This window comes from Labeo rohita, chromosome 16 (genome assembly GCF_022985175.1).
Source record: "Labeo rohita strain BAU-BD-2019 chromosome 16, IGBB_LRoh.1.0, whole genome shotgun sequence".
In the NCBI taxonomy this organism is placed as follows: Eukaryota; Metazoa; Chordata; class Actinopteri; order Cypriniformes; family Cyprinidae; genus Labeo; species Labeo rohita.
Genome location: NC_066884.1, coordinates 10,816,054 through 10,840,202, shown reverse-complemented (window position 1 = coordinate 10,840,202; position 24,149 = coordinate 10,816,054). Strand labels below are relative to the sequence as shown.

At 35.7% G+C, this 24,149-nt stretch overlaps 1 protein-coding gene across 7 annotated transcripts in view; it reads left to right on the top strand.

Moving 5' to 3' along the window:
• Positions 1–24,149, top strand: part of tsnare1 (T-SNARE Domain Containing 1) — a 250,043-nt gene that overhangs the window by 52,471 nt on the left and 173,423 nt on the right. For all 7 annotated transcript variants that reach the window (XR_007829269.1, XM_051130353.1, XM_051130351.1 and 4 more), the window contains exons 2-4: positions 3,070–3,198; positions 15,697–15,774; positions 15,901–15,970. Coding sequence is in view for 6 of the 7 variants with exons in the window: in XM_051130353.1 (XP_050986310.1) it covers positions 3,114–3,198; positions 15,697–15,774; positions 15,901–15,970 (233 nt within the window). In the remaining variant the exon portion in view is untranslated. The remainder of the gene's footprint in view (positions 1–3,069; positions 3,199–15,696; positions 15,775–15,900; positions 15,971–24,149) is intronic.

The following is a 24,149-nucleotide window of genomic DNA, read 5'->3' as shown; positions in this document are numbered from 1 at the left end:
ATATAACATTTCAAATCACATTTAGTCAAAGTTTAACACTTCATTTAAACACATATATCATATTTGACAATAATACAAGAGTATGATTACAGTGAAACCTGAAAATTATATATAAAATCTTGCACTAAACATTTTGTCACCTACCATTTAATACACAAATCTCTTATGTGCAACAAAATGTGTGTGTGTGTGTGTGTAGTAATGCTTAATGAACCTTAATATAACAGTTTAACTATTTAATTTCTGTGTTTGTGTGTTTGTGAGTGTATTCTCCATCATGGATGTGTTTTAGTGTGTTAGCCATATATTTTGGGTTGGACTACATCCTAAAACCATAGTAACCATAGCATCGGATCATAGGTGACGCTATAACAGTTAAAAGGCTTCAAAAACACAACATTTCTATTGTAATTGGCCTCGAATTGCTAAAAAATGCTAATTTTTTCACACAAACACTAGATCTTCATACCATATGATAGATCTCCTCATTCTCAACAATTTTTGTCTAAGACCATTGCTGTCAATCCAACTGTTCTTTAAATATGTTCTTTAAATCTACTGTACCCAAAAGCCTAACATTTTTAAAAGAAAGCTTGCAACGTCTCAAAACTGTGACAAAAATGACAAATGATCTCATTCTAAACAAATATGCAAAATTTAAGAGAGACTGGGCAAAAATAACACTATAATAGTTATGATGTTTAAAATCTCAGTGTTTGTATGAGACATTGCATGAAATTGCAATAATAACCACTAGATGTCAGTAGAACACCACTAATGGGCTTATTCAGCTGAACACAACTGCTTTTAATAGGTTTGATGATCGATTAACACTTATAAAATCACTGTTATAACATTTAAAATCACATTTAGGCAAAGCTTACAATTTTGTTCATACAGACATATCAGTTTTTTACAACTATGCCACATTATGATTACAGTGAAATCTGAAAAAGACACAAACTGTTACAAAGAGAATACTAGCAAGTAAAAGTGTTGGCCCATATCATTTTTTTTTTTTTTTTAAATATCTGTACAAGAAAATGTGTATGCATGTATGTCTGTGTGTGTGTACTCTTGTTTATTCAGTATTAATATATTAGTTTAAACTTTTCGTTTCTGTGTGTGTATTTCTGTGAGCATATTCTCCATTTTGGATGTGTTTTACTGTCAGCCATGAATCCAGGTTGGCCTAGACCCTAAGCATACCACCTTAAAGACCTTAAAATGCTCGAACCCCGCTAATTGCTGCTTGCAGCTATATTTATTATTGTTGTTGTTGTTGTGTTTGTGAATGAGTATGTGTACATGGGAAGATTATATTTGCACCATATAATATTTATTTGTTTGTTTTTGTTTCTTAATAATCATAATAATAATAATAATAATAATAATAACAACAACACCAAATCTTGTTATGTGCAATATGCTTCAAACTGTAGCCAGTTCACGTGTATGCTGCCTATCAGGAAAGGTTAAAATATATTGTTTAATCACTTTATTTGGCTGTCTATTATTTTGGTTACATTTATTTAACTAGCACTCCAAATATTGTTACTTTTAGTTTCTTCTATTTCATGAGCATGAGAAAATATTGTCTTACCATGGGGTTTTAATTTATTGGTGAGCTAGCCCTTTTGTAAAAATGCAAGAACTGTAGCATGTGAAGTGATTTCTGTCATCCTCATGCATGATGTAGATGATGATATTTGATGCTGTATTCGTGACATGATGCTACTGTAGGTAATTTCATCGGGCAGGTCTGCTATCTCACTGTGCACACCGTGTTGAGGGTGAGGGGGTTGACACACGCTTTCGCAATGCATTCTTTAACCTTTTAACCTTGTTACACACCCCTCACAAAGTTATTATGAATGTGAGCGTGAGTCGTTCGCAAAGAATGATTCATGGCATGAGTAGTGTAACTATGTCACAAGGGGTTTTAATTCATGCTCGCACTCACACACACGAAGTACATGTCACTGTGGGGTGAAATCGTGCCACAGATGCCCCGTATCAGTTCACACCTTCAGCACTTTGCTAATGAATGTAACTGACACACAGTCCCAGTGCACTGATAAAGTAGCACATGCGCCTCTGTTAATTGCGCACCAGGCCCCAGGAGTTTGATAGGTCACAGTTTAGATGGGTCAAAACCAACTTCATTCAAGTAGATCAGACATGTGGGTTTCATTTTATTGCATGTTTTTGCCCTGAATGGTGAAAATTACATTGCACACACTTAGTACATTACAGCATTTCTACTGAAAATGTATGTATGTATTTATTTAACTGATTTGTTTGTTTGTTTGTTTGTTTGTTTGTAATAATAATTTTATTTACATTTTTAAATAATAATTATTATTATTATTTGTTTGTTTGTTGTAGTAGTAGTAATTTTATTGATGATTGTTTACTATTTTTACGTTTGTAAAAAAAAGCTATAATTATAATAATTATTATTATCAATCATATTTATTTATTTATAATTTATTATTTGATTGTTTAGTATTTTTTATTATTGTCTTTACAATTTTAAATAAATGATTCTTCCTATTGTTGTTGTTGCTGTTATCATTAGTAATAATAATCATAATATTTATTTACTTATTTTAAATAAAATAAAATAAAATAAAATACTGCTCTTTCCTATTGTCAAAAATGATAAAATAATAATAATTAATTAAATAAAAAAGTATTTCTATTTGTGCATTTAAAATGCATCAAACTGTGACTGGTCCGTTGAGTGCTCTTAAAAATGATTAAAATATTTTAAATAAAATAAAATAAAAAATAAAATAAAGTAAAATAAAATAAAATAAAATAATACTTTTTCTAATTGTGCATGCAATTGTGGCAGGCCCACGAGTTTGTTCCATAAAATTAAAATAAAATAAAATAAAATAAAATAAAATAAAATAAAATAAAATAAAATAAAATAAAATAAAATAAAATAAATAATAAATCAGTCAATCAAACTTAATTGATTTGCTTATGCTTTATTACTAGTTCTTTCTATAATTGTGGTTATAACTATATGCATTCTTATTTTTTTGTTTGCTTGTGCAGACTAATCCCATTTGGCTGCTCAAGAAATTACTGGAAGACCCAGAATGTCTTACGGATCCATTGATGCAGGTTCTTTTGGAAGCAGAAATCCGTTTGGTGGGCCCACAAGGCAGGGATACCAGCCAGTAGGTAAAGACACATTTTTTCTCCCTCATTGGTAGGAGTTCTCTCTATTTATCACAAGGCATTGTTGAAAAAAAAAAAAAAAAAAAAAAAAAAAAAAAAAAAAAAAAAATATATATATATATATATATATATATATATATATATATATAAATCATATGACAGAGAAGATTTCGGTCCCTCCTCATTTACTAAAGCATGGCATTGTGCATTTATTTCCTCTTCATAAATCATCATGGGATTAATAAGCCATATGGTTAATTTAGTAACGTTTTGCCTCGCCGGAGTTCTGATGTGTTTAGTAACAAGTAATGCGCATCTTGTGTTAAACATTGTCTTCGATAGTTATAATACAATGTCATGATAGCAGAAGAGCTTGTTCAATTATTTAAAATGTTTGAGCATTTCGCCAGCTCAGATGAATCAACAAAAAAGAGCTGCAGCTGAAAATATTACATTCCCAAAAGAAATATCTAACAAAGTACATATTGGATGACTTTTTATTTTTAGGTCACTCTGTACTCAAATAATCTGGGTTGACCTTTCATTGACGCACTTCAGCCATAAGTGTAAAACTAAACCTAAAAAGCAAAAAAGGAGAACTGAGCATAAGGTAAAGGTGTTGTTTGCTTTTACTCACACTTTCCTTAACTACTGTGACTAGAACATTATTTTCTGGTGCTCTTGCTGTTTCAAATACTTTCCCTGTTCTTCTCTGGAACAAAAAAGATTTGTTTCCATTATAACTAAATATATTAATGTAAAAGTGTACTTGCCTTAAAGAAATAGATAACCAAAGAAAGAAAGAAAGAAAGAAAGAAAGAACGAAAGATTAGATGGATGGATGGATGGATGGATGGATGGATGGATGGATGGATTAAAAGAATGAAAGAAATAAAGAACGAATGAGTGATAAGGGAAAGAAGTGATGGCAGAAAGAAAAGAAAAGAAAAAGAAAGAAAGAAAGAAAGAAAGTGACGGCGGAAGGAAGGAAGGAAGGAAGGATGGATGGATGGATGGATGGACGAAAGGACAGAAGCACGGGAGGAAGGATGGAAGAACAGAAGGACCTAAGGACGGAAGGAAGGATGGATGGATGGATGGACGGAAGGATGGGAGGAAGGATGGAAGGATGGAAGGAACTAAGGACAGAAGAGAGGAAGAAAGGAAGGATGGATGGATGGACAGAAGGAAGGAAAGATGGATGGGCGGAAGAAAGGAAGGATGAATGGATGGGTGTACGGATGGACAGAAGGACGGGTGGATGGATGGATGGATTGAAAGAAAGAAAGAAAGAAAGAACGAAAGAGTGATGAGGAACAAAAGGAGTGATGGCAGAAAGAAAGAAAGGTGTAATGGCGGAAGGAAGGATGGATGGATGGATGGATGGACGAAAGGACAGAAGCACAGGAGGAAGGAAGGAAGGACGGGAGGAAGGATGGAGGGACGGAAGGACCTAAGGACGGAAGGAAGGAAGGATGGATAGATGGATGCATTGGATGGATGGATGGATGGATGGATGGATGGACAGGAGGAAGGACGGAAGGATGGATGGATGGACGGAAGGAAGGATGGAAGGATGAAGGACCTAAGGACAGAAGGAAGGAAGGATGGATTGGTGGATGGATGGATGGACGGAAGAAAGGAAGGATGAATGGATGGATGTACGGATGGATGGATTGAAAGAAAGAAAGAACAAAAGAGTGATGAGGAAAAAAGGAGTGATGGCAGAAAGAAAGAAAGAAAGGTGAAATGGATGGATGGATGGATGGATGGATGGACGGAAGGAAAGAAGGATGGATGGAAGGACGGATGATGAATGGACTGAAGGACGGATGGATTGATGGATGGAAGGACAGAAAATAGGAAAGGTTGATGGATGTATTGAAATAAAGAGAATTGGGAGATGGAAAGAAAGAAAGAAAGAAAGAAAGAAAGAAGTGATGGGAAGGATGAATGGATGGAAGGAAGGACGAACGGACTGACGGAGGGAAGGATGGATGAATAGATGAATGAAAAAGAAAGAAAGAAAGAAAGAAAGAAAGAAAGAAAGAAAGACATATAATGAAAAGAAGGAAACGAAAGTGAGAGAGTATTTTAATTTTCTTGTTCCTTTCCTTCCATCTGCCTTTCCTTCTTCCTTTCTTCCTTTTGTCTTTCTTTCTTATTCATTTATATTTATATTTATTCACGTGATGAAAGAAAGAAAGAAAGAAAGAAAGAAAGAAAGAAAGAAAGAAAGAAAGAAAGAAAAAGAAAAAACAGATGGAAGGAAGGAAAGGAACAGGAAAATTTAATATTGTCATTTTTTTTAAATACAATTATAACATTTAAAATTTTAAGAATACAGAAGAATTTAAGAATATTTCACAATATTACAGTTTTTTTTAAAGATGGAGAGAAAAAAAAGAAACAACAGCTACACACAGAGAACATATGCAAATACACATTGAATAAAAAAATATATATATTTATTGTTTTAATTTTATTGTGTTTAAGATTAAAAAAAAAACCCTAGCTAATGTAGCTAATTAAAAGCCTTCGTGCGGTTGTTGTGTAATACAGATAATGGCATGTGTGACGGCCGTGTCATAAGTGTGGATTTAAGCGACATATTCAGTTCACATGAATTTGCATGAATACAATATGTTTTACAGGAACGCGCTGGTATGAAAGTGAGCAGCTGAAATGTCAGTCTAGCAGCATGTGCCTTTTGTGGGCTGTGTTTTGTTAAGTAGAGTTTATGTTTTTATCAGAGCCATGCAGAAGAAGGGGGTGTGACAAATGTAAGAGAACACCTTAAGAAAGGAAAACGTTTTCCTCGCATGGAACCTCTCTCAATCAAAACACGCAAAAGCAAATAGTGTCTTGTTTCACGCAGCATGACCTGAGTAAATCACACATTGTGAGATCTCTCTCTTAGTCTGAGCGTTTGTCTGCCGCCGTTCCCGCAGGACAACAGCGAGAGAGCGAGGCAGTTTGAGTTCTAAGAGACAGGGCTTTGATCACAGGCAGACCTGCGTTCAGGAGCCTGTCAGCTTTGCTGTGTTTGGGCTCCCGCATCAGGCTGGCTGAAGTGGGGCTCAGGCGATGATCAAAGCCGGGGTTAAGTCTCTAATGGAGTTGTCAGTCGAGCTAATCTTTCCCCACCTCTCCCCTGCCAAACCTTTTAACTCCCCTCCAGCAGCATATGCATTTCTCTGCTGTTCTCTCTCTTCCTCTATCGCGCTCTCTTTCTCTGTCAGTCCGTTTATCGCTGTCGTTCTCCTTCCTCCTCCCGTCCGTCTTCACTCTCTTCCAGCTAAGCTGCACTAGTGCTCTCTCCTCTTATTCTCTCTTCATGTGTTGCTTGTTTGTAAGCTTGTTCTACCTTTCTCTCTGTTTTATCTTTTCTTGCTTTCTTGCTTGTTTGGTTGGTAGGTTGTTTTCTTGCTTCCTTCCTTTTTCCCTTCTATCTGTCTTTCTGCTTCTGTTCTTCTTTGCTTATTCCTTTTTCCCCTTCTTTCTGCCATCAATTCCTTCCTCTCTCTCACTTTCTTTTCCTCTTTTCTTCTTTTCATTCTTTCTGCAATCACTTCCTCCCCCTTTCAAAATCTCAAATCTCTTTCTTTCTTCTACTATAACTACTGTTTTCTTTTTTCTTCCTTCCTTCCATTTTGTATTCTTTGTCTGTCTATTCTTTTTCTTTCTTTCTTTCTTTCTTTCTTTCTTTCTTTCTTTCTTTCTTTCTTTTCATACTGTTTTTTCCTTCCATCCTTTTTTTATTCTTCTGTCCATTGTCTGTCTTTCTTTCTTTCTTTCTATTCATTCATCCTTCCCTCCATCCTTCCGTCAGTCCATCCATCCATACATCCATCCTTCATTCCTTCCATCCTTCCTCCCGTCCTTCCATCTATCCATCCATACATCCATACATCCGTGTTTTCTTCCATCCATCCATCCATCCATCCATCCATCCATCCATCCATCCATCCTTCCTTCCTTCCTTCCTTCCTCCTGTCCATCCGTCCATCCGTCCATCCATCCATCCTTCCTTCCTTCCTTCCTTCCTTCCTTCCTTCCTTCCTTCCTTCCTCCCGTCCATCCGTCCATCCATCCATCCATCCACCCATCCATCCTTTCTTTCTTTCTTTTTGCCATGCCACTCTCACTTTCTTTCCATTTTCCTTCCTTCCTTCAATCATTCCTGCCTACCTGCAGGCGCTGTCACAGCACAGCCTGACCATATCTGCTCCTGTCATGTTTTTTTTTTTGTTTTTTTTGTTTGTTTCTTTTTTCAGTAATGGTTAACTGCACTGTTGTCTCCCTCCCCCCCTCACAGCACATAGAAAAAGGCTCCTGTCATGAGACAACCGTCTGAGCAGAGCCCAACGCATGTGGTTAGTCCGTGTCTGGATGAGGCTTCAGCCTCTGCTGTGTTCATTAGTGTGGTTTGCGGGGTGGGTCTGTCTGTGTGGAGAGACTAATGAAGGGACACTGAAACACCAGCAGGTACCGCACAGCCGTCATGAGCGGCCAAACCCGGGGCGTGCTCTCCGTCCACGCTGGAACGATCCAAACAGAAGGAAGAAATGAGCTCAGGTGTCGTGCCTCGTTCAGTGGAACAAACAGTGTGTCACCACACACACATACATCTACAAAACATGGCCTGATTGTCTGCCTGTTCTATGCCATGTGGTGGGTGTGTTTGTAAGATCCCTTTTTCAGGGATCTTTAGCTTTGTGAGTCTGGGTTTTACATATAAGTCCAATTACTGCACTTTTGTCTCATTCTGTGAATTGCAACCCTCTCAGACTTCTCCAAGTGCAATTTTGCGTAAACCAGTATTATTGTCTGTAACCATATTGCATGTTACTGAGACAAAATGTGAAAGGCAAACTGACTAAGGAATAAAGGTCCTTTCGCTCACAGAAGTAATCAAGCATTTCATGATTACCTAGAAAGGCCACGTCGTGCGTCAATGTCTTGATTGCGTTGTAATTGGTGGGCTTGGGGAGGTGGGGGTCCTTTAGTACATTTCAGTATGGATCATCAGATTACATCAGTGTAATGAGAGCAAATTTCATAACGTTTAGCGACAAGTTAAGTGCTGAGAAAGACTGGAAATGTCAAACATTATGTGTTAAATACCCATTAACATATTTGATCCTCGTTTTTTTGTGCTTTCAATTGTAAAATGAGCAAAATGTCCTAACGTTGTCCTTGGATTGGCGTCCAAGTTGAATAAACCAAACCTAATTGAATGCATTATGGATTTGTTTGTACCAAAAAAGTCTAAAATGCCTGGAAAGCACATTCTCATTCATTTTAATGGTAGTTTCATTGTACATAGTACACAGATACTTAAATAGCAGTCAATATATGGTGCAAAATGGTGTCATTATGGCATAGACCTGAATAAATTTGAATATCATCTTACCTATACTAATTTTCTCTTGAAGAGAAATGATTGACAGAAGTATTTATGCATATTCTATATGTGGACACAGTTTCTGAACTCCATAACCTTCTTTGTGTGTTCTTCTATCGCTGAAACTTCAACATACTTGGAGTTATTTCTTGAAGAACCAAGCTTTAAATTTGAGTTTCGCTTTCCATAGAGAACCACAAAGCTATCTTCACAGATTAGAGTAGTTGCTTGTCCCCAAATCCCCATAGCTAAAGATTCTATATGTGTGGGGTGTACAAGTGTGTGCGTATTTGCAGAAGAAGACTCAAAGGAGGGTGCAAAGCACTGCCAGAACCTACCAATGCACTCACTGGAGCTGCTCATGCTGTTCACACAACCTAAAACACACAGTGACTTCTGGTGTTGACGACAGCAAATAAACATGCGTGCAATAAGCAGTGCACTTCAGGGTGGGTTTCTTGTGTTTTGAAATTGCAATCAACTAAACTGAGCATATTTAGCAGCACTAAAATATTCTGTAGTGTGCATTAAAGGGTTACTCCACCCCAAAATGAAAATTTTGTCATTAATCACTTACCCCCATGACGTTCCAAACCCGTAAAAGCAGTTCGTCTTCGGAACACAATTTAAAATGTTTTGGATGAAAACCGGGAGGCTTGTAACTGTCCCATTGAATGCCAGGTAAATACCACTGTCAGGACCCAGAAAAGTATGAGAGACATCATCAAAATAGTCCATCTGCCATCAGTTTATGAAGCGACGACTTTTTGTACGCAAAGAAAAAAAATAACAATTTTATTCAACAATTCGTGTCCTCCGCGCCAACGTAGCACCATTTTGGAGAGTATCCGCTGGATGCAAACTGATGGACAGATGGACTTAAAACCTTAAAACAACAAATTTACTTGAGATATTAAAGACATATTTTCAGAAAATATATACTGAATTGAATATATACTGAATTCTTGCCCCAAAGTTCTTTCCACAAAAATATTAAGAAGCACAACTGTTTTTAATATTGTTAATAATAATAAAAAAAATGTTTCTTGAGCACCAAATCTATAAGAATATATAAGAATGATTTCTGAAGGATCATGACACTGAAGACTGAAGTAGTGGCTGCTGAAAATTCAGCTTTGCCATCAGAGAAATAAATTACCTTTTAATTTTTTTTTTTTTTTTTTTTTTTTTTTTTTTTCCAGTTTTACAAATTTTTATTTATTATTCTGATGCTCTATCTGACATTAAAGTAGCATTGGTATAGATAATTCTCAGATTTACAGCAATACTGCTCCATTTCAATTGATTCTGGAAATTCAGAATCTTGTATTTCAGAAAGTCATGTAATAGTGTCATGTGCAAATATTTGTGTGTAACATCCTGAACCAGGAAAACACATAAATTCATGAAGCTTTATAATAACAGACAGATAAAAACCAAATTATGATTTCAGCATTTTTTGACTAAAACTATCATGTCAGTGCTTCCAGCCCTCACACATGGATTGCTTTCCTTAGTGAGTCATTGTGCGACAGGCCTGGTGCTTGCACTGCGGGGATAAGGACCCGTCTCACACTGTATCACACATATAGTCTGACAGCCATCTCTGGCCTGTAAACCCCTCTCTCCCTCGGCTCATCTCAGCCTTTTTTTTGTTACCCTCTGTCACAGCTCTCAGGCAATACATGGAATTACTTTCTAGTGTTTGAGTTTGCGTTTTTCAGCTAGAGTGTGTGTGTGTGTGTGAAAAAGAGCCATGCTGACCTCATGCATAACAAGGAGAAAGCTTTTGATTAAGTCATTTCCTGATTTGAGAGTATAATTGAACACCCTGCAGAATCTGCATTTGCAGCCTCGACGAACAATTCAGAAAGGGCAGAAGTTAATTTGTCCTGTGTCCCAGATATTTAAGATCAATTTTCTCAACCCAGACTAGAGAAAAGTGCTTTGTGGTTTCGTTTTCAGCGCTTCTTACAACACATTTTGTCTTTGTTTATTTCCAGAGGCTTCTGCTCTCACACCCTAAAATATATGTCCAGCTCTTTTTATAACTTTCCTTGATAGAATAATTTCCCCCTCTGATTTTGATTCAACTTCCACATGTTTCTATTATATTTTAACATAAAAAGATCTGAAAATAGACATATGCTTTAGCTGATTCATGAAGGATCTAACAAGTATATGATTTAGTAGGAGTTTTGAAACATATAGATATTATAGATAAGTAGATTTCCATTTCCAGAAGGACTTATCAACTTCAAAAGTTTAATCTAAGCTTGCCTCAGGTTTTAGGATTTAGTTCTGTTTAAAATTAAATGTCAGAGCCGTTTTCATTACAATCGGTGTGTCTCTACACCCCTGTGTTGTCACCCGTTCCCCTGGACTGCTATGGTGCCCCGAGTTTTGAACTTCCAAAATGCAGTTTAAATGCGGCTTCAAACGATTCCAAATGCGGTTGTAAACAATCCCAGCTGAGGAATAAGGGTCTTATCTAGCGAAACAATCAATTATTTTCATAAAAATAATACAGTTTGTATACTTTTTAATGTCAAATGCTCGTCTTGTCTTGCTCTCCCTGAACTGTTTTTTTTCCAGTTCATGACAGTTAGGGTATGTCAAAAAATTCCCATCTCATGTTCTCCCTCAACTTCAAAATCATCCTATATCACTGTTTTTACCTTTTTTGTTGAGGGTGTTTGATCTTCTTTGCATGTTCACTTTGCAAAGACTGGGTCGGTACTTCTGCAGTGATGTAGGATGATTTTGAAATGATTTTTGAAGTTGAGGGAGAAAATACGATTAGAGTTTTTCGACATACCCTAACTGTCTTGAATCAGATTACACAGAGTTCATGGAGAGAAAGGCAAGACGAGCGTTTGAGATTAAAAATTGTTTAAATTGTATTTTTTTAATGAAAATAACGTTTTCACGTAAAGATCGTTTCACTAGATAAGACCATTCTTCCTCGGTTGGGATCGTTTACAACCGCATTTGGGATCGTTTGAAGCCACATTTAAATTAAAGTTTGGAAGTTCAAAATCGGGGCACCATAGCAGTCCGTTATATGGAGAAAAATCCTGAAATGTTTCCCTCAAAAACATAATCTTTACGGTTGAAGAAAGAAAGACATGAACATCTTGGATGACAAGGAGGGGAGGACATTGTCAATTTTTGGTCTGGAATCATACTTTGTGTGAAAAGGAATAAAATTTGTGGGAGTTTTACTGCCTCTAGTGTTCATTTAAACTGGAAAGTACAGTAATATAGGTACAGTATGTTTTTTTTTATTCATATCACGTATTTCCAATGAGCTTATGTTGACTTATACTTAACTACTGAATTAGCCACACCCCCTCTTTACAAAACTCCGCCTTTGAAAGATATATAGCAAAATGATTGACAGACAGAGACTACAGTTTGAATTGTATGAGCTGCATATATTGCAGAAAGAACAATAACAGTAGAACTGTAGTTGCTAGTGAAGTCTTTATTAAATATATTTTTACTACAGTCAGTCAAAAGCCAGTGTCTAATAAATATATATTCTTTATATATACATTTTTTTTAATGATAAAATTATTGTTGTTTTCTGTATTTTATATTGACTTGGAAAAAAAAAATCTGTGTTTTTATTTCTTTATTTAATTTCTTAATTTTTCACATAAAAATGAATGGGTTACCCACTTCGTATTCTTGGCATTCTGTATATGTGAGAAACTCAGTATAAAACTAGATTGATTTTTGACTGGCACAGACACAAAACAAATATCAAACAGACAAATAGCACCATGGGTGACAGGAAAAATGTCAGAGATTCCCAACACAATAAGTGCGTTTGTGATGGGAGTTTAGATGAAACTAGGTTTCATGAAAGGTTGAGAGAGAATCCTGCTGGGTCTTCTCACATACACACAGGAAGTAGTGCCCTTGTGTTTCCCCCTACGTAGCCCACCCCTACTATACATGAAGGGATACTGCTCAATGCAGAGCGGAATGAATATGGAACATCCATCTATCACAGTGATGGAGGAGAGAGTATGAGAGGTGTGCGCATAGCTGGAGGCCAGTGGAGATAACAGTAAGGGCACAAAAGGTTGTTCCTCTGAAAAATGATCCACTGAGAACAGCTTATCACCTTTGTACTACACGCACACACACATAAACACAAACACATCTGGCTGGAAGCAGTCAATGATAATGATAATGTCATGCTTTTCACTGTCACGTAAAATTCACACCTAAAATATTTTTATTTTTAATGTGTGCTTCCTAAATTGTTAGTCACATGCAAATTTTCTTGTTCTAGAACTGATTATTAACATAATTGATAATGTTTTAACATTGAGAACATTTCAGTGATTAATATTTATTGATATTGCTCATGCAAGTCAGCTCATACTGTAGTTACAGTCATCACTGTGTCCTGTACTGAGGTTTTGGTTAACTGTGAAACATTCTTAAAGGAATAGTTCACCTAAAAATGAAAAATTGTTGAAAAATGATTCACCCTCAAGCCATCTATGATGTAGAGGAGTCTGTTTCTTCATTGGAACAGATTTGGAGAAATGTAGCATTACATCACTCGCTCATTAATAGATCCTCTAAAGTGAATGGGTGCCGTCAGTCCAATGTAAGTCCAGTTAACATTTTGTTTAGCAAAAATCTTTGTTTCAGCTTAAAAAAAAAAGGAAAAAGTCACATTTTTTAAAAATCAAATTTATATTTTCTCCAGTGAAAAATTTGTCTTGTCTGAATCAGGATAGAAATATGCACAGATCAAACATTTATAGTGAAAACAACCCAAAATAGAATTTAAACAAATATGTTGGTAGATTTTAATGTGAGAGGTTCAAATTTTTATTTTCTCCAGAGAATGGAGAATTTTTTTTTGCTGGAGGAAGCATTATTATGGATTATGAATTTTATATGGGCCAGAATTGTTGGTTTAAAGTTAAAACACCTTAATGTTGGATTTGTTTATTACGAACACGCTTTTCATTTTCACAAGACGTTAATTGATAGATTCAAATTTTGTGGATTACTTGTTGATTACTGTGAAGTTTTTATCAGCTGTTTGGACTCTCATTCTGACGGCACCCATTCACAGCAGAGGATTCATTGGTAAGCAAGTGATGTAATGATAAATTTCAAGTTTTTTTTCTAATACTTTTGAATCTTAGTTTGACTCCATGAAGCTGTCAACATTCTGCTTTAATGACAATTGAAGCATGATTATAGATATAAATGGGGGTTTCGGCTCCCTCTAGCATCCTCCTGAGCAGAATGCATAAGTTCTTTGTTCTTCCCGAAATGTCTCTTCCTTATTTGTAAAGAAAAAAAAAAAAATCATTGAGGAGTTATTTTGGGTGCTGCATGCATGCTTCAGTGGACCAACAAGAATCGTGGACAGGAATATTTGCTGCTCTTCCTCTTCCCTCATCCTTTCTGTTTTTACCTGCATCCTTTAGGAAGTCCAAACCTCTCTTATAGCAGAATATGCGTCTGTGCAAAAGATTGCCTGCGATTTTCCCCTCACAAGAGCGAGTGCATTAGAGCACAGATGAAGAGTTGTAAAAAAACATAGCACGTCAATTACAGTCATTTTGAGGGCAGGGGTAGACAAAAGCTGAGAGACGACATATTTGTGTGTGTGTGTGTGTGCAGGGCCAGTGGGTTGTACTTTGATACAGAGGTTGTGCGGTGGATTCTGATTAAGAGCTCTTGATGATTACCTGTTCCTATCAGGGTGTGCATGATACATGCATCTGATGAAGAAAATGACTGTGCCCACACACCCATTTGGGTGGCTCACGACACAGTCTGTTTAGGCCTCGCTGCTGCCCAGAAACCTGGTGTGTTTTTGATTCTGCTTTGTTTGGCTTCACGTAGCAGAAATATGGAGACCCTCATGAGTAGGATGTGCCAAATAAATAAAGAGAAACTATAATCATACTCAAAGCACTGTGTAATAATAGTGATTTTTACCACAGGTAAGACTTTAATTTAAAAGATATGTTGAAACATTACTCCTTGGATGTTTTCTACAGCCTGCTTAACCATGGTAAAATGAATTAAATGCATGGCCTCTAATGGCTTATTGCTTTTACCAAAAAGCAGCAAGGCAATGACGAAAGACACAAATTAATATATAATTACTTAGAATAAATAAATATAAATAATTGCTTAGAATTTATTACAAATGGTATTTAGTTTATTTATAATAAATAAATACATAAATATATTACCATTCAAAAATGGCATTTATTTAATAAAAGATACAGTTAAAATAGTAATATTATAAAATAATTTAAAATAGCTGTTTTCTATTTTATAGCATTTTAAAATGTAATTTATTTCTATAATGGAAATGCTGAATTTTCAGCAGTTATCCAGTGCCTCACATGATCCTTCAGAAATCATTCTTATATGTTAATTTTGTTCAAGAATTATTATTATTATTATTATTATTATTATTATTATCAGTGTTAAAAACCATTGTGCTGCTTAATATTTTTTTTGAAACAGTGATACTTTTTTCTGGAATTTTTTATGACTGTTTTATGAAAGTTCAAAAGAACTAATGTAAAGTAGTTCTGTTAAATCGATTAATCGTGATTAATCGCATCCAGAATAAAAGTTTGTGTTTACATAATATATGTGTGTGTACTGTGTATATTTATATGTATCTATAAATATACACATATACATGCATATATTAAAGAAATATATACATATATGTGTGTGTATTTATTAATTTTTGATGCGATTAATCACGATTAATCGATTTAACAGCACTAATCGATTTTTCAATAAATAATTAATCTAATCTATTAATAGTTACAATTAACTTTTTTTTACAGAAAGTGATTTTGTTATTGTTAATAAAATGTCCGATGTTAACCTTAATAATCAATTTACCTGTGTGGTTAGATTTCAGAGTTTAAACTGTGTTGTTTTAATATCGTTGATTTAGAATAAATTGGCTGGGATACTATTTTAACATCAAGGAAACTACAAACATCATATTTTAAAGGCTGTCCTTACGAATTTAATACAATTTTCTCAAAATGTCAATACTTTTTTTCCCTCTACAGCTACACAAGTCAGTCCCTCAGAGCTGCAAGACGTGTTCCAGGAAACCTCCTCTAACATCTTTCAGATCAATGCTAACGGTAAGTTTAAAAAGCCTCCAAATATTCTCAGCTCGATTGTAAGCCATTAAGGACATCATGAAGTGTAAGTCGTGAAGTGAAAGTGACAAAATGAAAGACATGGGTGTTTCCGTCATTTCTTTTCAGTGGTAACACTAGAGAAGAACCTTCAATCATTGGGAACATCCAGAGACACAGCAGAGCTGCGGCAGAGTTTGTAAGTCAACACACACACGCAAGCAAACCTGAGCATGCATGATGATAGAGGTAATTTGACCTTTTTTATCTATTGGTAAAATAAAATAACTCCCAGGACCTTTTATTGCAGCAGAGAAAAGCAGATTCGTGCTACATTATGATGTCATGATATTTCCTCACAGACCTTCAGTGGTTTTAATAGCTGACTCTCTACAGAGCGTTTTAAAAACGACCAACATCTGAGTGCTCGCTCTTACTGTTTCATCACCTACCGCCCAGCATGTATTGATTACTCATCTGACTTTTGTAGTCAGGATGCCGCAATTACTAAATTTCTTTCCGATGACAAAGTAGCTGGTCTGAAATTGCTGTTGTTTGAAATGCATTACACAATCTGTGTCCAGTGGCGGATCATCAATTATATCAGCCATTTTTTGTTAATGAAAGCACTGAAAACCTAATACTGTCTAGTGTGTGTGTGTGTGTGGTTGTTTTTATTTCCCTTGAAGAATCACCATCCCTAAGGCGCAACATGACATCTATTGTTAGCTATAAAGCCTTTGGGCAGATTGGCTGCCTAAAACCAAATGAGATAAGCAGCAATGTCTTTCTACTGCTACACCCTCTGCTGTTCTTGTGGAGTGACTGCACGCTTTACAATAAAGAATAATGAGCTTTAAATTATAACACAAACTGCATAATAGTGTAACATTTCCCTTGTGCACTGCTGCAGTCTTGTCTTGTAGGGAAGTGTACAAAGTATAGGTTTATTGCAGACAGCTAGTCTCAAGCACACCTGAGTCATTAGCTGATGTGAAAAGTCTAGTGTGCAAAATATCTGTGATGCATTTTTTGATCCACTTCATTAGCATATGCATGCGTATTCAACAAAGTTGCACCTGCTTTTCTCATTTTTTTCCTTGCATCTCTCACTTTTTCAGTCTCCATTAGAGATATTCCAATTCCACTGGAGATTCCTAATGATTTTGTTAATGATTCTTTTAGTCATTTAGGAATAATTGGACCTAGGTATATACATATAAATGTAGGCCTATGTTTTGCTGACACATTTTAATTTTAAAATAATTTACCTTTGATTTTAAGAAAACTCTGTCGAGATATTAGTGTATGAACATTCACCAGTAATTACAATGACTTGAAGGAGTACTTAACCCCAAAAAAAGTGTTTCAAACCTGACTGTTTTTCTTCTGTAGAACACAAAAGGTGGGTTTTAAAGAACTGTGCTGGTCGCTTATTTACAATGGAAAGCAAGGCTTTCTAGCTTTAAAGGGCACCTATTATGCAAATTTCACTTTTATATGTTGTTTGAACATAAATGTGTGTTGGACCATAATAATAAAAATCCACCCACTCCTTTTTTTAATGCCCATGAATAATAAGCAGTGTCTCAGAACAAGCCGTTCACAGAATCCGTAAAAGGTGACATCACATTTTACAGGCCCCGCCCACAACTGCTGACGGACACTGCCGTATTAGCAGAGACCTCGCCCTGATTGAGCCACACACAATCCACCATGTTTATCTTCACGCTAGCATTCAAGTAAGAAACATCTTATGAGAGCTATCGAAGTTCTCCAGGCCATTGCAGTGAGTGATTCTCTGTTTTTATTGTTTGGGTCATATTAACAGTGTAGACAGCAGTATAAGTACTGTATATTACACTGCTATCACAATACACAGATCTAATATAAACATGCAATTTCTTTTCCAGTTGTTTACCTTCAGACATAACCAACTGTGTTTTTATAACTTGTGTGTGTTTTTAACATAAACTTGTGTGTATTTGACAGTTTAAGCGCAATACGACATGAAAGAGAACTTAGTTTAGTACTCACATCCCTTGTGACAGATGCCTTCTGTGCATTCGCTTTGAATGTGTGTGCTCAGAAAAACGTATATAAGGAGTTCAAACTGATATGGCTTTAAACGCATGATTTCTGCATGATATACATGATAATCAAAACCAAACAGATGTTTTTTTGAGTATCTGAGGTATGAGCTGTAAAGGCACACCTCTGTTCTGGAAAAGGGGGCAGGGAACAGCAGCTCATTTGCATTTAAAGGGATTTAACAGCGTGTTTCTGCTTCCACTTAAAATAGTAATTTTCAAAATGATATGATAAATGATCTGTGGGGTATTTTGAGCTAAACCTTCACAGGCACATTCTGGGGACACCTGAGACTTATATTACATCTTGTAAAACGAGGCATGATAGGTTCCCTTTAAAAAAAAGATACAAAAGCACCATAAAAGTGTTATAAAAGTACTTTGTATGAGTCATGCGCTACATTCCAAGTTTTCTGAAGCCGTATGATACAAGTTGATCATTATTCACTGTAAATCTTGACTTCTGTTCTAGCTGTATTTGGCATGTTCATAAGAGAATTGGCATAAATAATGCCAGAATTTTTATTTTTGGGTGAACTATTCATTTGTCTAATCATGAGCAATGTGTTAAAGGAGAAGTCCACTTCCAGAACAAAAATTTACAGATAATTTACTCCCCCCTTTGTCATCGAAGATGTTCATGTCTTTCTTTCTTCAGTTGTAAAGAAATTGTTTTTTGAGGAAAACATTTCAGGATTTCTCTCCATATAGTGGACTTCTATGGTGCCCCCAAGTTTGAACTTCTGAAATGCATTTTAAATGCAGCTTCAAAGGGCTCTAAACATCCCAGCTGAGGAAGAAGAGCTCTCTCTAGTAAAACGCTTGGTTATTTGCTAAAAAAAAAATTGACAATTTATATACTTTTTAACCTCAAATGCTCACTTGACCCTTCGTGAACAGATCAAGTGTGTGTTCCGGTTCAAGACATTTAGGGTATGTCGAAAAACTTCCATCTTATTTTCTCCTCCAACTTCCAAATCATTCTACATTGCTGCAGAAGTACCGACCCAGTGTTTACAGAGTGAACATGCAAAGAAGAATAAACACCCTATACAAAAAAAAAAAGGTAAAACAGTGATGTAGGACGATTTTGGAAATTCAAACTCGCGGGCACTATAGAAGTCCACTATATGGACAGAAATCCTGAAATGTTTTCTTCAAAAAACATAATTTAAAACATGAACATCTTGGATGACAAGGGGGCGAGTAAATTCTCTGTAAATATTTGTTCAGGAAGTAAACTTCTCCTTTAAGGAGGATAACACAAAACCAGTTCTCTGATTCATTCAATGAGTCATTAGACTGATTCACTCTGACAACTCATGAGTTTGAGACTGATCTGAGTCTTTTTGGCTGATCCATTCAGCTCATAAGTCAACGGAAGTCCATAAATATCAACATGAGCAAACCAGATACAGTGAGTGCGTATATATTTAAAATACCAGACGCACTGTAGCTCATGCTATTCACATTTTTCTTTTTTTTTTCTTTGCTGTTTCTTAGTTGACCTTGAATATGCTTCCCTTCGTGCCAGGCTTAATCCTGCTGCTCCAAACAGGGCACTTGACAGCAACCCCATCTCTCGCTCTCTCTCTTACTCTACCCATTTTCTTACTCTTTCTGCCCTCTGCTGCACCCCAGCCATGATTCTATTACAGCCAGTTTCCACGGAAACCTCGCAGTTCCAGGGTCATACCTCCCAGATGGCGATATGTCGCCCAAAGGCCCTGGCAGACTGCCCCCCCCTCCCCAAACTTCTTCACACACACGCACACACACAAACATTCGCACGCTCTACAATGTCACAGTCAAGCCAAGATATGGACTGCCAGTGTGCTAAAATTGCACTGACTCAGAGTGGACTTCAGAGACTGGCAATAAAAGAGACAGATGAAGCACATATCCACGGTTTCGTGCGATATGTGGGTTTTTTGTTGCATGAATTAATCTATAAAAAAAGGTTCTTAATAACCTGTAGAAATGGAATGATTTCTTACAAGTGAGACTGCAACCACTAATTAAAACAATAATAATAATAATCAGTAGCGATGCCTGTTAATGAAACTAAGCACAACAGACAGCGAGCACAAGTGTTTGCTTTACATTGCAATTCTATATTATTAAATATTATATATTATTGCAATTTATATATTAAACCATTATTGCTTACAATTTATATACACTACTATATATATATATATATATATATATAGGTGAATGCTTGCTGTTCATCAAAGAATTATCAATCAGTTTAAATAAAAATAATAATAAATACACAATAAATCAATCATAAAGCATAATCAGTTTTATTTAGAATAGTAAAAAGAGATTAATTGTTTATTTAACAAATCGCTAGTTGCAGCCCTCTCAAGTGTTAGCTTGACAACTTACAACTCTAAGTGTTTGTACACGTGCGGTGCATCGTATTCCAGTGAAAAATCACTTGGCTAATTAAATTCGACCCATCTTTGTAATCATAGAAACACACACGCAGCAAAACTAAGTGGATTAATCGCTCACACCCTTTGTTTGTCATTGTGCTCGTTAGAGCATTACACATTCCGCTCTGCTGCATACAGGGCTTCTGAGAGACGCTCTTCGTCTTTGGAGTGGAGGACACAGTGCACTGTCCGTCCTCGTCTCTGCTGAGGATTCTGTAGACAGAAGGTGAGCCTTATGCTGAGGAGCCTTTAAGGGCCAAAACTACATTCAAGTATATGGTGGTATTAAAAAGGTGCCTTGAATGTTCACCCAAAAATGAATATCATGGCATTATTTACCCTCTGTGACTTTCCTTCTCTTGTAGACCACAAATGGAGATGTAACGTGTCATGTTTTATTAATTTCTATGCATAAATAAGATTTCATGAGAACAACTGCAGATGAGAAACTTCTCAGTGAGTAATGATTTAAGTTTCAGTGTTCTTTCTCACACAAAGCTATCGTATGACTTCAGAAGACTCGGGTGTACGCATTTTTGGCTACTTTTTGTAGTTTCTGGAGCTTGACAGTCTCTATTCACAGACTTCCTTTGTATGGAAAAGAGCAGCACCATTCAAAAACTTCCTCTTTTGTGTTCAAAGGAAGAGAGAAAGTCATATAGGTTCAAAACAACATGATGACCAGAATTTTTATTTTTGGATGAAATACTCAAAGTGCTGAGTTACATTTTATTTACACAATGTCATTATTCATAATGCATTGATTTGCACTAATTCTTCTTTTTCTCTCTTATATTTTCATTTCACAGCTATGTTTTTTAGTTTAGTGATAGTTGTTCATGAGTCCCTAGTTTGTCCTGAACAGTTAAACTGCCCGCTGTTCTTAAAAAAAGTCCTTCAGGGTCCACAAATTGTTTGGTTTTCCAGCATTTTTGTGTATTTGAACCCTTTCCAACAATGACTTTTGAAATCCATTTTTTCACACTAAAGGACAACTGAGGGACTCGTATGCAATTATTACAGAGGGTTTAAATGCTCACCGATGCTTCAGAAGGAAACACAATGCATTAAGAGCCAGGGATGAAAACTTTTTGAATTTGAAGATCAGGATAAATATAACTTATTTTGTCTTCTGGGTAACATGTAAGTATCTTCTGTAGCTTCTGAATGGCAGTACTAAATGAAAAAAATATGATATTTAGGCAAGATAAGAAAAATGTACACATCTTCATTCTGTTCTAAAGTAAAATTAACATTTTGCACATTTTGCAAGATGTATGTAAACCTTTGACTTCAACGGCACATGCATGTCAGAGCAGCTCCGTTCACAGTAAATGCTGCTCCACATGAACTATTAAAATTTACACGTGTGGAGCATCTCAAATCTTTTGAGTTTGGGTTTATTTCATAAGATTTAGAAGGTTAATCACTTGTAAACATATGCAAACACAGGAGAGTACAGTATCTTTCAGTATCTTTCTCAATATACTAACTGTTCATCGCAATTTCAAAATAAAAGCTCAAACCCTCTTTACACGTTTTTACATGTTTTACTTGAACTTAAAATGGCTGCAGCATTTATGTCGTAAAGAAATGGCCAAATATTAAAGTTTAAGTGAACATTTGAATTAAATATTATTTAGCCAATATAAAACAACGATTAGATCATGCAGTAAAAACAATTCTCAGGCCGTTGGTGCCCTCTGTGGTCATTTGTTATAATGCATATTGTGCATTAGCACTATTGTTTATAATACGTTATGTGTTTTAACAGTTTTGTTTAGTAAAACCATATGATTACTTGCTTTTGATACTTTCGTTTAACTAAATATATGTATTTCAAGTCATTTTTACTACCAGAATATCCATTACTTGATTAATCATTAGAATAATACTAAATTACCACAGTAATCATTAGTGGCAGCTCTAGACAAAAGTAATATTAAAGAAATTAAAAGTAATCAAAAAATAGTTAGAATACATTACCCAATATGTGTAATCTAATATATTACATTACTAACTACTACTAAATACTAACTACTGTTTACAGTTATGTAATTTGTAATCAGCAATGGACTTCTTTTTGTAAGTAAGTCATCTACCCAGAACTGACTATTCATTTTTAAAACGCCACATGTTGAGGATAAAAATCAGGATGTCCCATAGCAGGTACCATAGTTTACCATCAGTTATTATATTCAGCATTTCATATTTTTGATTCTAGTACAGGCAATTATATATATTGCAATATTGTATTTCTACAGAAAAACATACCCAGTATCAGACATGACAGTAATATTATGATTCAGTAATGCAATCTTGGCGGAAGACCAAGCGTGTGTATTATTAATCGTCTGATCTTCTAAGCAAATGCAAAGTTAACTATGCATTATCAGAGCAATCAGAAAATGAACAGATGATTAAAAGCGACTTCTACATCACCTCAAGCTTTCAAAGCAAAACAAGTGCAATTTACTTGCAGACTCATCTAGCTAATTTCACTTCTATTAAAAACCCCACTTAATCAATGTAGTGTGAAATATATTATTCATAAAACCAACATGCCAAATATGCTTAATGAAAAATGCACCATAAAGACCATTAGCTAAATTAAGCGGGCTCAGAAAACCTGTTGTGAATGTAACTGATCAAGAGTTTCAGTAGCCCTTTTAGTTAGTATCATTTGTGAGCCGTCGTGAGATATGTAGTCTCCGTAATTTTGATTATGTATGGCATCACTGCACGAACTTTGCCTCACCTGACAATGTCAGGATGGTGTCCGTCAACATGACTGATCCGGTATGCGTCATTACCCCAGGTCGGGATCGGTGCTTAATGGCACGTTACGATGGGATAATTGTTTTCTGCTCATTAGGCCTACATTTCCTCGGCTCAGCGGGCAAGTCAACTTGCGGACACTCAGTACTCTGGTTTCATAAAGTGCGCAGGATGAGTACACCAGAGTTCATCAATGCTCCAATTCTGAATTCGAGACCTTTAGTTTAGCTGGTGGGGGTGACAACGTATAATTAGGTATGTTTTTGTTTATTTGCCTTGTACTTAAATAGTGAAACCCAAATCTTTTTATGGGATCCAAGAGAAAGAAGCCAGAATACAAACATTTAAACAAACATGGCACTGATTTGTTAATTTTATTACTACACCTGCTAATATAGCGGGTGAATTGAGAACCTTTACCAACCTGAAATTATTTTTTTTCCCACAAAATTATACATTTTGCATCATTTCATAGAAACACAATTGACTATAAATTAAAACAGATTAAAAAACAGATTATAGTACTTTGGTATATTGACCTTATATCAGTATAGAATTTTATTTATTGATTTATTGTACATTTAAGTTCAGTATATGAAATTAAAATGTTTCTATTGTATGTTTTCTGGTAAAAATCCTGCCGATGTTATTCCACAGTGCATGTAATTAAGGCCATCAGGAGAGTGCGATGATTTTTGTGTATGTGTAGTTTAAATTGCTTCTTCCCTCGCATTTAACATTTGCCGAGTGCTTTTACTCAGACGTTTTAATGCACAGAGGAGGCATAAATGTATACTTTCACAGTAATCACAATCGCTGAAAATTATGTATCATGCACTTGAAAACAGATTGTTGATTCTCATGCACAGCTGACAGAAAAAGTGCATGCTGATTATGACAACAAAAAAGTTTAAGTGTGATGCAGTGCAAGAAGAAAGGCAGACCTTAGAGTACACTTGCTTGCATACAGTACCAGCTGACAACTCTCCATCCTCAAAAGGCAAGATGGAAAAAGTGGGATATTCACAGGTCTGTTCTCTGTGGTTATATTGCATCTGTTGGAGATTAT